This window comes from Eurytemora carolleeae, unplaced genomic scaffold (assembly GCF_000591075.1).
Source record: "Eurytemora carolleeae unplaced genomic scaffold, Eaff_2.0 scaffold1343, whole genome shotgun sequence".
NCBI lineage: Eukaryota > Metazoa > Arthropoda > Copepoda > Calanoida > Temoridae > Eurytemora > Eurytemora carolleeae.
Genome location: NW_019397306.1, coordinates 24,456 through 38,349, shown reverse-complemented (window position 1 = coordinate 38,349; position 13,894 = coordinate 24,456). Strand labels below are relative to the sequence as shown.

The window sequence follows — 13,894 nt, the reverse complement described above, 5'->3', positions numbered from 1 at the left end:
ACTCCTAAATCTGAATTCTGAACTCTTAAATGTGTATTCTTAACTCTTAACTCTATGTATTCTAAAATCCTAAATCCATGTATTCTGAACTCATGCTCCTAATTCTATATTCTGAACTCTGGTTGGTTTTGCAAAGTTTTGAAGTGTCACCTTACCAACTAGACCACCCGGTAGGGTTGGCAATACTCTGGGTACCTTGGACCTAGAGGAGAATACTCTGGGTACCCTGGACCATAGAGGAGAATACTCTGGGTACCCTAGACCATAGAGGTAAATACTTGGGGTACCCTCGACCAAAGAGGAGAATACTCTGGGCACCCTGGACCATAAAGGAAAATACTTGGGGTACCCTCGACCAAAGAGGAGAATACTAGGTACTCAAGACCAAAGAGGAAAATACTAGGTACTTGCTGTTTCTAGTAGTTAATTGCTGTTAATTGCTGTTACCTGCTGTTACAGGCTTTTATAGTCTCTTATTTTCTGTTACTTGCATGCTGTTACTTCTTGCTACAGGATTGCTTAGATGATATATTGGATGCTGTTATATGTGATATCAAATATGCTGTTATATGGGATATCAAATATGCTGTTATCTGTGATATCAAATATGCTGTTATATGAGATATCAAATATGTTTCTATTACAAATGATCAATATTCTTTAATAATTTTACTTGTTCTTATTGGCTTTTAGACTTTTTATTCTAGCAGAAATCATACTATGAAATATCAAAGGTTTAAATGTCAAGTTAAACAGATATACAAAATTAGAGACAAGTGTTCAGTTCCTTTATTTCCGAATGGATAGAGGGAAGTAAATATATATATATATATATAATGACTTGACTCAATTGCATTAAATGCAGTTTTGANGAAGGAAGGGTAGGATACTATACCTAATTAAACCTGTATTGTTCTAAAACGTGCAAAAACAACTAAAATATAATAAAACATATATTATAAAATTTTTTATTTCTTTACCGTCAGAAATTGTCATACTAACATAAATTGAACCTCCATTTAAAGAGTTCCATCAGTGATTCACACCAGCTTCCCTTTAACCTTTCTAAAGTATACAATGGAGGATTTATCTTCGGTTTAGAGCTGAAAAAGCCTGCTAAGGAAGAAAAGATAGTTTTGAATCAAGGATTAGCTTTATTCAAAGGTTTGTTTAACAATAATTTTAATACCTTCTCCCTCCCCTCCACTCTATCTTCCTTCTACTCCTTTTCTCTTCCTTCCCCCCATTCCCTTCCCTTCCTATCTCTTCCCCTTCCTTCTCTTCCCTTTCCTTCCCTTCCCATTCCTTCCCTTAATCTTCCTTCCCCTATTTCCCCTCATTTCCTATCATAGCCTTCTTATACCCTATCTACCCTACTCCAATCACCACGTTACCACTCGAGTCCTTATACTGCCCTAGCCGTCCTTTCAATCCCTACCCTTCCATATACATTCCTACTCCTCCTTATACAATATACATCCCTACCCTTCCATATACATCGCTTCTCCTCCTTATACAATATAAATCCCTACCCTTCCATATACATTCCTACTCCTCCTTATACAATATACATCCTATCTGCTCCTTATAAAATATAATGTATATTGTAAAAGGGGGAGTAGGAATGTATATTGTATAAGGAGGAGTATGAATGTATATTGTATAAGAAGGAGTATGAATGTATATTGTATAAGGAAGAGTAGGAATGTATATTGTATAAGAAGGAGTAGTCGGAATGTATATTGTATAAGGAGGAGTAGGGATGTACAATGTACATCCCTACGTCTCCATATACAATATAATACATCCCTACTCCAAACTCCTCCTTGTACAATATACATCACTACTTCTCCGTATACAATATACATCCCCACGTCTCCATATACAATATAAATCCCTACTCAGTACTCCTCCTTATACAATATACATCCCTACGTCTCCATATACAATATACATCCCTTCTTAGTACTCCTCCTTAAACAATATACATCGCTACTTCTCCATATACAATATACATCCCTTCTTAGTACTCCTCCTTAAACAATATACATCGCTACTTCTCCTTACATACAATATATACATCCCTACTCCTCTATAGCATTACTCCTTCTTTCCCTATCACACCAACATATTATAACTGCCCCCCCTATGGAAAAGGGTTGAGTTATGAACAATAATGTTGTGTATAGAATATAGAATCATGCATGGGTTAAGCTCAGGTCCTAGTATTGTACTCTGATGAGAAGACGCGTTAAATAAATCTTTCACAAGGGTTGCCTTAACAAGTATTTTGATTTGATGGGTTACATATAAGATAAGATATATTTTATTCCTAACAATACATATTACAATTATATAGCAATTGTGGAGATTAGTTTACACTGTTTTGGGTAATGTCCCCACCAAATATATATATATATATATATATGTGTGTGTATATACGTGATCTTTTCAGGCGAGTTTAAAGAAGAAAATAGGTCAAATGATTACTGGGAGTGTTTGCAAAGAAAATGATAAAATTACGAATGAATTGGGTATTTCTATTCGATGTTTTTGTTAACAAAATTTGGTAAAAACCATTCTCCATGGATCTTGCAAACATTTCCCTTAAAGATGGCTTGGGCGGAATGTAGAGCATATGTAATAGTAAATATTTGACTGATCTTTGTAATTATTGTACTGATCAGTGTAATTATTGTACTGATCGTTGTAATTATTGTACTGATCGTTGTAATTATTGTACTGATCGTTGTAATTATTGTACTGATCTTTGTAATTATTGCACCGATCTTTGTAATTATTGTACCGATCTTTGTAATTATTGTACTGATCTTTGTAATTATTGTACTGATCTTTGTTATTAGTGTGCTGATCTTTGTAATTGTATATCTATATAAATCACCACTGAAAAATGTACTTACTACAAGAAATCATGCGTTTTTAACCACATTGAAAAATCTTTAAGTCCAAATTGTATTTAACAATGAATGAAAACAAATTATGTACACTCTTGATGATATTGATGATTAAGAATAAACTAGAATTTACTAGAACACCCCCCCTCCTCTTCCTCCCATGGCGATTTATTAGTTAGCATACCGTTCCCCTGTTTACATTGCTTGCAAATATGTGAATATTTATTTCTACTCCGTTCAGTACCCCCCCCCCTCACACCACCACCCTTCTCTTTGCATCCCTCACATATGGTGGAGATGATACTGATAGGAACCCAACCCTAGTCTGTACTTCAGGCATAGTCTTACATTTAAATATGCATAATAACACCATGTATAAAACATTCTGGATTTAAGTCATAAATTCAATATTTAAGTCAAATATTTTTAAGATAAAATATTGAGATATACGCCGATTTTCTTGGGTTAGGTGCCGATCCTTTTATGCTTTCTCCATGAGTCCATCACATAAGAAAACAGAACTAGCTCCGCGCATCTCCCCCTTCCTTCTCCGGGTTCCAGTTAGTTTCTGCTCTTCTCTCTTACAGTCTCTCTAGTTCCTATAGTGTAAGGTATATACGGAGTAAATAAACCTACAACGAACGGATTCAATTCAGGTATAAGAGAATGTCTTAATTATAATAAGTATTTAGTGTCCAAGGGATTGTATGTACAATTTTTAGTATTTTAATTTTAACAAAAGGCCTGGAGGAAATTGCCGTGGTTATTTTATTTAGGTTGGAAATTTTTTTTAAAATTAATTCGAAAATTTTAATTTTAAGACAAGATATGCATAAAAAAGCATTAAAACCCCCAATTTTCATTTTACGATAAGGATAAAAAATATAGTTTATATATTTATTTTGAAACTATACATAAAACCAGTTTAAGGTATCAAAAAAACGTATCTAGAAATAATATACCTTATAAACCGGCCCGGCTTTGGTTCAACTTTGTTACAATTTTATAATTTTTCCGGTAAAATTATCAGTATCGAAAAATTGTTTGTACAGAACTTAATTAATCTATTTATTAACTTGGCTTGTCTGTCTGTCTGTATCCAAAAAACGTCAAACCGACTAAAACTATTGGGCTAAAATTTTTGTGACAACCTCACATAACCCTAGGAAACGTTTATGAAAGCCTAAAGGTTAAAAGATTTACCTAGAAAAAATGTCGATTTTATTTTTTTTATAAATTGGTCCTCAAAACTTTTAGATTTACAATTACAAAGAAAAAAAGAAAAAATGTTCGATTGAAAAGTAAAATTTAATCGCTAAAATTGTTGCTACAAGAAAATCATAAAAAATCGAAAAAATTGTTTCATTCCGCTCAAGGATAATGGTGTCATCTACTAAATTTATAGTCAGAGAAAGAAATTGGGCTATAGATCCTAAAAACTTAATGCTTATGTATCTAGATGTTGATGCCTTATCTAAGGTGTATTGTTTGGCATATAATTCAATTATTTTTATAATTATGAAAAAAATGTCCACAGTTTATCCCTAGATATTTTATTGCTATTTTGGCAAAATAATATTCAGAATGATTTCGAAATTTTTACATTGTCACACTTAGATTCTACTAGGACGGGAAGAACAATTCGATTATAAGAAATCACTTGATTTTTGGGAAGACTTTGATTATTGAAGCTAAATTTTTTTTTCTTTTTTTTAATATACTATAAATGTTTGTTTGTCTGTCCAATTAACGTCAAAAGTCCGAACTGGTTGGACCCAAATGTTGTGAGGAAACTCACATGACCCCAGAGAAGGATTGTGGAATGCCAAAGATGAAAATTTTTACCTGGAAATAAATGTCAATATTTAATATTTTTTATACTATGCAAATTTAAACAGTTAAATCCTTGAGATACGATTTACAAATAAAAATGACAGCTTCAAGAGCAATGATAAAAAGCTAAAGCTAGAAGAAAAAAAACGCGAAGCGTCCTAGAAGTCTAGTACATAATTTCCCCTTACTAAAATTTGTATCTAAATTCGTTTAAATCTTTTCAAATCATTAGTATCTAGTAGTCAGGCAAACGTGCGTTCATGATTCTACATATAGATATCCTGTAGACAGTAGGATGCATTTAGCAGAGTCTTGATTTCAGGGATATTCTCTTATTCAAGGAGCTAAACCTTAACATACTGAAATCCAATACTAGATTAGGAGTTGGGATACTGGAGAACTATAGAATACTAAACAAGAATAGTTTAGTAAGAATAGAGAACCAGAATACTAAAACTAGAATAGTTTAGCAAGAATAGAGAACTATAACACTAAAACAAGAATTGTTTAGCAAGAATAGAGAACTAAAATACTAAAACAAGAATAGTTTATTAAGAATAGAGAACTAGAATACTAAAACAATAATAGTTTAATAAGAATAGAGAACTAGAATACTAAAACAAGAATAGTTTAGTAAGAATAGAGAACTAGAATACTAAAACAAGAATAGTTTAGCAAGAATAGAGAACTATAACACTAAAACAAGAATTGTTTAGCTAAGAATAGAGAACTAGAATACTAAAACAAGAATAGTTTAGTAAGAATAGAGAACTAGAATACTAAAACAAGAATATTTTAGTAAGAATAGAGAACTAGAATACTAAAACAAGAATAGTTTACTAAGAATAGAGAACTAGAATACTCAAACAAGAATAGTTTAATAAGAATAGAGAACTAGAATACTCAAACAAGAATAGTTCAGTAAGAATAGAGAACTAGAATACTAAAACAAGAATAGTTTAGTAAGAATAAAGAACTAGAATACTAAAACAAGAATAGTTTAGTAAGAATAGAGAACTAGAATACTAAAACAAGAATAGTTTAGTAAGAATAGAGAACTAGAATACTAGTTAACAAGAATAGTTTAGTAAGAAAAGAGAACTATAATACTAAAACAAGAATAGTTTAGTAAGAATAGAGAACTAGAATACTAAAACAAGAATAGTTTAGTAAGGATCATGTATCATGAGCAAGGATCGGAGAATAATTTATTTTGGGCGAAATATACTTTAATGATGACAACAATAAATAGGTCTTAGGCATCATGGATCAGTATAAGAGTAAAAAATATCTTTAAAACAGTGTTATCAAGCCAAAATAATACATATTTTTGATAGGTTTTGGATAGAATAATGTTAGAAGGGGTTGTACATCTGCACTGAATATGTGAGCTCTCAGATGAAATGATGAATCTGCAAAGAGTTCTGGAGTATCAAAGTCCAACCCTGGCAATCATTCACCAAACTTTACCAAATGTAAGACGAGGAACAATTGACCTAATTTATTAAAACTGAGTGTGGATAAATATGAGACTTGAAACATTTCTCCTCCTCCTCCTGCTCGTCTACTATGGTGAGGGTAGGGAGAGATATGTATCAAGAGGAGATCAGGGCCCGGATGATGAAAACTCACAATCTGCGTCCATCAGAGTTTCTCCAGGAACAGATCAAGAATTATTAAATTAATAAACCATTGCTGGCTAAACTTGGGAAAAACAAACTTTTAGATTTTAACATTAATAAACAAATAGTAGCACTTTAAAACATAATTTTAAGAATTATTCAACAATGAATCATTTGGTTCTTGTCGGAGCAGGAGGACCAAATGTTTGTCGAACCCGGAGTCGAAGTGAGTGCTGTCCTGGTTGGAAGATCAAGGGGGTGACAGGACTCTGTCTGTCTCCGATATGTAATAATAACTGTGGAGATAATGGTAAGGGTTAAAAATTAATATCCAGACAAAAATAAACATTTGATGCATATTTTTTCATTAAATGTATGAAATAGATTTTGTCTGAAAAAAAATTAACATCTTAGCTTCCTAAAAAAGGCGAAACGAGGTTTATTTAGAATATTAAAATTATTCTAACAATTAGGTAAATGTGTGAAACCAAATATCTGTATCTGTGAGGATGGAAAGATATCTCCGACCTGCTCCGGGGATGCTAGAGATACAGGAGACTGCAGAGCAACCTGTCTGAACGGTGGAACCTGTTCAGAAGGAAAATGTATCTGTAGAACAGGATATTCAGGAGAATTCTGCCAGGTAAAGTTTCTTAGGATCCTAGCTCAACTAACCGTCAAGCAGTAGGTTCTTTCAAAGTAACCAACTCCCAAATTAGTTTCATATGTCTTTTTGACTTCTCTTTCAATGTAATTTTAAGGATAGAATTAAGATTCGATTTAATACTTTCAAAGGCCGAGCACTGTGGCTGGAATATAATAATAAAGGAGTTGATTCTTTGTCAAAAACTCTGATTTTCTAATCCCTATATCTTTGAAACCCAATGTCGTAAACCTTTGATATTTCAAACTTATATTATTTGATCTAACAGAACTCATAGTTTGAAATATCAAAGGTCTACGACATTGGAATCTAAAGATCTAGGGATTAGAAAATCAGAGTTTGTTGCAAAGACTCAATTCCTTTGCATCTGAATGAATCATTTATTTTAAAACTTACCATTTTTGTTGCTTGCACTTGGTACGTTGGTAAATACCTGTAGGAATAATATTTTTCATTTACTTGTTCAGGATCCTGTATGTAGTAGGAGCTGTAAGAATAGTGGACGATGTATTGGGCCCAACCGCTGTGCTTGTGTTTATGGTTACACAGGAAGATATTGTGAGATAGATTACAGGTATATGGGAGATAGATAACAGGTATATGGGAGATAGATTACAGGTATCTGGGGGATAGATTACAGGTATATGGGAAATAGATTACAGGTATCTGGGGGATAGATTACGGGTATATGGGAGATAAATTACAGTTCTTTGGGGGATAGATTACAGGTATCTGGGGATAGATTACAGGTATCTGGGGGGAAAGATTACAGGTATCTTGTGGATTGATTACAGGTTTATAGGAGATAGAATACAGGTATCTGGAGGATAGATTACAGGTATCTGGAGGATAGATTACAGGTATATAGGAGTTAGAATACAGTTATCTGGAGGATAGAATACAGGTATCTGGAGGATAAATTACAGGTATCTGGAGGATAGACTACAGGTATCTTGGGGATAGATTACAGGTGTCTGGAGGATAAATTACAGGTATCTGGGGATTGATTACAGGTATCTGGGGGATATATTACAGGTATCGGGGGATAGATTGCAGGTATTCGGGAGATAGAATACAGGTATCGGGGGATAGATTACAGGTTTCTGGGTATAGATTACAGGTATCTGGGGATAGATTACAGGTATCCGTAGTAAAGATTACAGTTATCTGGGGGATAGATTACATGTATCCGGGGGATAGATTACTGGTATCTGGGGGATAGATTACAGGTATCTGGGTAAAAGAATACAGGTATCTGGGAGAATATTTTAATACCGGAATGTGATTTCAGAATTCAAAAACTTGGATGGTCTCATTTCAAGTTATATTGGATTAATTTAGAACTGGTCCTTGCTACCGACGGATACAGGACGGACAATGTCGAGGTTCTCTCCAGGGTGTAGTTTGCACACGGCAGCTCTGCTGTGCTACTATAGGAAAGATTGTTCGCCAATTTATATCTATTCTTAATAAATCGTATATTATAGAAAATAAAACTAAAAACTCCGAACATCATTTTAACTATAAACCACATAATCTTAGTATTTTCAAATGTTAAGATATTTCATTATTGAAGAAAGCACCCAGAAAGCACTTATTTTAATCTCCTTGAAACGGATTCGGAAACTTTAAGAAACCTTATTTTTAATTTTCTTCTAAACCTTGTAGAGAAAAATGAAGAAAAGTTAAAGAAACAATTTGTTAAACTATCAGGAAAGGCATGGGGACATCCTTGTGAGAAATGTCCTGATAGATTAGAATGCAAAACAGGGTTTCTCAAAAATGTCCACACCGGGAAGTGTATGGATATAGATGAATGTGAAGCTATACCAGGTCAGATAAATTTTTTATTTTAAAGGGAGTGTTCGCGAAAAATGAAAGGGGGTATAGGCTTAATGCGATAAAAAAGTTCTTTTGATCGCTTCTAATCTTACTTTTATCTGTTGCGTCTATAAGGAGAAACTTGTTAAAAACGACTCATACCGAAGAATGTAGTGTCCATACAAATTTAGAAAGATGCAACATACGACTTAGACCGTAAACAAATCTATTTAATTTTAAACAACTCATTCAGATATTACAACCTATGGTCATAGATTATCTTTCGCCACATTTGTATATAGTTGATTTTTCATAATATGTTTTAATTGTTATGATCTGAGAGTTACTTATAAAAACATTACTTTTCTGTTCCGAGGATTTTAGCTAATGAAGACGACATTTTCATATTTTCCAGGAATGTTCGAAAACAAGTTGTAAGCTAAATATTATTTAAAAAAATAAAATCTCAACATATTATGAAAAATCAACTATATACAAATGTGGCGAAAGATAATCGATGACAAAGGTTGTAATATCTGTATGATTTGTTTGAAATTAAATTGATTTATTTACGGTCTAATTCGTATGTTGCAATTTTCTCAATTTGTATGGACGCTATGTTATTCGGTATGAGACGTTTTTAACAATTTTCTCCTTATAGACGCAACAGATAGAAGTAAGATTAGTAGCGATCAAAAGCGCTTTTTTATCGCATTAAGCCTGTACCCCCTTTCAGTTTTCTCGAACACTCTCTTTAAAGGCATGGTAATTTTAAGGATTTTTTAATGAATATGGATATAGAATAGAGAAAGGTAAAGGTTCATGTAAAAAATAATTTTGAAAATAGCCAAGATCTTTTTATTTTTATTTTTTACATTTACCCTTTCTTCTTTTTGACATTTTTAAAACCTCCCTAATGTTAGCGGTCTAATTATTTTATTTTAAAGACTGACCTTGAAAAATTGGACTATGAACATGCATTGCAACCCTATACCTTAACTCGAAGTTTTTTCTAGGGGAGGGGCGTGGGATGTCCCTGCCCCCGACCATACATAGATTTATAGAGCGTTTCAATCATTCTCTCATTATAGATAGAAATAACATTAGTAGCGAGCGAATCCGAATTTGATTAGGGTTCAGTCTGACCCCTTTTATTTTTCGCAAACATTTCCTATGAGTAAACTCAAATATTGTTACTCTTATAATAAACCTATATTTACAAATTGCTGAATTACTAAGTTTGTTTTAAACTCTAAGAAAATTGTGAAATATTTATCAGTCCTGTTATTATGCATACATTTTGGATCATATAAGAAAACAAATGAAAGGAATTGAGTCTTTGTGACAAACTCTGATTTGCTAATACCTATATTTTTCCCACCTTAGATTTTTTCATCTAACAGAATTCATAGTTTGAAATATCTCAGGTCTACGGCATTGAATTACAAAGATATAGAGATTAGAAAATCATAGTTTATGACAAAGACTTAATTCCTTTGTTGATATTACGTGACATTAAGTTATGACATTGTATTTACATATTACATCTTAATAAATGAAAGTACTTAAATAAGATTTAAACCCATTTCCAAAATGTTGACGTGTTTAAGGTCATAAAACGGAGCGGGCGCAAAAATTGACAAAAAGTGAGAAGAACACATGTGATCTCCTAATATTAATAATATTTATCTATTCTAAATAAATTCTGAAAATGAATGAGAAATTATATCAAACTTTATTAAGGATTATGTAACGGTGGAGTTTGTTTAAACAGTGTGGGTTCCTTCTCCTGTGAGTGTCCTCCAGGTACTGTTGTAGATGAGAACCATGAGTGTGTTGACGAGGACGAATGTGAGACTGGAAACAACTCTTGTTACAATGGTAGATGTGTAAACATGGATCCAGGATACTCCTGCATCTGTCAACCTGGTTTTATCTCTACCCAGGATAGAAGATCTTGTCTGGACGGAAGACAGGGAACCTGCTTCACATCCTTTACTGCAGCTGGACAGTGTGTCAATGATATGAGCTTTAAGCTCTCAAGGATAGATTGCTGCTGCGGACAGACTATGGGAGAAGGATGGAAATTCAATCCTGGAGATTTATGTGAGCCCTGTCCATCCCGGGGAACCAGTGAGTTTAATATTCTTTGTAAGGAAGCTCTCTCTATATTGTCTCCGTCAGATATTGATGAGTGCTCTCTACGCCAGGATCTCTGTGATAATGGAGTTTGTATTAACACAGACTCCGGATATAGTTGTGAGTGTAAGGACGGATACGAAATTACCGCGTCAGGACAATGTAAGGATAAGAACGAATGTCTGACAGGAATGTGTTCAGGAGGAACCTGTCGAAACCGTGACGGAGGGTTTGACTGTTTGTGTCCTTTAGGTTTCCATCCGAGCTCCAATGGAACCCAATGTATAGATCATAACGAGTGCGGACAAACTGGGATGTGTTCCAACGGAATCTGTACAAACTCAGACGGATCTTTCAAATGTGAATGTAAACCTGGATACAAAATCTCTCCATCAGGATTAAGCTGTGTTGACGTGGATGAATGTTATGAGAATCCAATGATTTGTTTGAAAGGCCAATGTAAGAATATCCCTGGATCCTACGTCTGTTTATGTGAGGACGGTTTTGAACATTCATCTGATGGTAGTTTCTGTCGAGATCTCAACGAATGCTCTCAAGCAGGAATGTGTGAAAACGGACGCTGTGTGAATATGGATGGAAGCTTCAAGTGTATGTGTGATCCTGGATATCAGTTAGCAAGCAACGGAAAGACCTGCGAGGATGTGAACGAATGTGCCAGTAACCCTTGTCAGGGTGGGAGTTGTACTAACTCCGAGGGTGGATATATGTGCCAGTGTTTGCCAGGGTTTTCTTTAGGTCCTGATAGTAAGACATGTACAGAGACAGTTCAAGGGGTGTGCTATGCAATGTTCAGAGATGGACGTTGCATTAATCCATCCTCAACCCAGGTTTCTAAATCAACATGTTGCTGTTGTACAGCATCCTTCTCTCATCCAATGGGTTGGGGTAATCCTTGCTCCGCCTGTCCTACTCCAGGTTCATCTGAGTTTAATCAGCTCTGTCCTCATGGTTCTGGGTTTACTAACGGAGGAAATGATATCAACGAGTGTGCTCAGAACCCTGAAATCTGTGGAAAAGGAGCATGTGAGAATCTGATCGGATCCTACAGGTGTATATGCAACCAAGGATATGAAGTTGATGTATCAGGGAAGAGTTGTGTTGATAAGGATGAATGCGCTCTGGATCCATTAATCTGTAATGGAGGTCAGTGTAAGAATACTCTTGGAAGCTTTCAATGCATCTGTCCAACCGGAACCGTTTATAATGAGAAAAATCATTTCTGCGAGGATGAGGATGAATGCAGGAACCTGAATCAGGACGCGTGCTCCGGTGGAACCTGTATCAATACTCAGGGCAGTTACAGATGTGAATGCTCCTCTGGGTTTGTACTTGACTCTACAGGAAGGTTCTGTATTGACTCAAGGAAAGGAACTTGCTGGACAGATATTACCTCCGGGCAGTGTGAGAACAGCCTCTCAAGCCTAACTCTAAAGTCTGAGTGTTGCTGTTCTGTAGGAGTAGGTTGGGGTAGTCCTTGTGAGCCTTGTGATAGGTCTGGATGCGAGTGTTTACCTGGAATGGCAAAAACTGATGGGAAAACTTGTCTTGACATTAATGAATGCTTGATGGATCCGAATCTATGCGAGGGCGGACGTTGTGTAAACACAGATGGAAGTTTTACCTGCTCCTGCCCTCCAGGACTAACCCTAGATGAAACGGGACTGAAATGTACAGACACAAGAGAAGAATCATGTTACCTTGATTACAGGGTTGGGATGTGTAGAAGAGAGTTAGAGGGTCGGTATAAAAAGGAAATGTGTTGCTGTACTATTGGAGAGGCCTGGGGAAACAAGTGTACTCAATGCCCTAAACCTGGATCCCAAGATTTTGACAGCTTGTGTCGGAAAGGACATGGATATGTCGAGTTGACTGATGTAAATGAGTGTACCGAGTTCCCTGATATGTGCATGAATGGACGATGTAAAAACTCTGTTGGATCCTTCAGCTGTAGATGCAATCAGGGATATGTTCTAGATGAGGACGGAATTAAATGTGTAGATATAGATGAATGCAGTATAATGCGTGGAGTTTGCGGGAATGGAATCTGTCTAAATACCCCGGGTGGGTTCACATGTGATTGTGATGCCGGGTTTGAGATGTTGATGATGATGCAAGTATGTATGGATATAAATGAGTGTGAGAGAGATAGATCTCTCTGCCAAGGAGGAAGATGTATTAATACTCCAGGATCCTTTGAATGTGAGTGCCCTCCCGGTCATGAACTAACCAGTGACGGACGAAATTGCAAAGACGTGGACGAGTGTAGCAGAACGAGTGGAATATGCTCAAAGGGAGTGTGTGAGAATATGATGGGAACCTACCAATGTATCTGCGATGAAGGTTACAGTCAGGTTGGAGGAGGTTTATCCTGTCAGGACGTAGATGAATGCTCCAATAACAATGGAGGTTGTGATGATATTTGTATAAACTCTCCTGGTGCGTATTCATGCAGTTGCAACTCCGGGTACATGCTTTTACTGGATGGACGGAGTTGTGTGGATATAGACGAGTGCACGACACTATCAGATCCTTGTAACGGAGGGAAATGTATGAATACTCCTGGAAGCTACTCCTGTGTATGCTCGGGGGGTTTAATGATGGGATCGGAGGCAACATCCTGCATAGATCTGGATGAATGCATAATTGACCCGGATGTAAGTTTAATTTTCATTCAGTTAAATTATTTAATACTTGAAGGATTGTTCACCAATTAGCAAATACATATAAAGTCCTAGTTTTCTGAAATAGAAAAACAATTAAGTTTATCGGTACCGCACAAAGAGGTCCCTGAGCACCAGAATTGTCGTTTCTCTATCTTACAATGTTTTTTTGCCAGAAATCACGGGTTGCTTGTGAATTTTGTGTCTATTAAAACTATT

General features: G+C 35.3%; 1 protein-coding gene across 2 annotated transcripts in view; it reads left to right on the top strand.

The window, feature by feature from the left end:
• Positions 1 to 3,445: 3,445 nt before the first annotated feature.
• Positions 3,446 to 13,894, top strand: part of LOC111713410 (fibrillin-2) — a 28,871-nt gene continuing 18,422 nt past the window's right edge. The window contains exons 1-8 of one of the 2 annotated variants that reach the window (XM_023488258.1): positions 3,446 to 3,526; positions 6,086 to 6,407; positions 6,564 to 6,680; positions 6,844 to 7,013; positions 7,502 to 7,608; positions 8,376 to 8,475; positions 8,753 to 8,867; positions 10,599 to 13,669. In XM_023488258.1, coding sequence (XP_023344026.1) covers positions 6,275 to 6,407; positions 6,564 to 6,680; positions 6,844 to 7,013; positions 7,502 to 7,608; positions 8,376 to 8,475; positions 8,753 to 8,867; positions 10,599 to 13,669 — 3,813 coding nt within the window. In that variant the 5' untranslated portion in view covers positions 3,446 to 3,526; positions 6,086 to 6,274. Of the gene's footprint in view, positions 3,572 to 6,085; positions 6,408 to 6,563; positions 6,681 to 6,843; positions 7,014 to 7,501; positions 7,609 to 8,375; positions 8,476 to 8,752; positions 8,868 to 10,598; positions 13,670 to 13,894 lie in introns of both variants that reach the window. The other variant, XM_023488257.1, reaches the window with a different exon arrangement.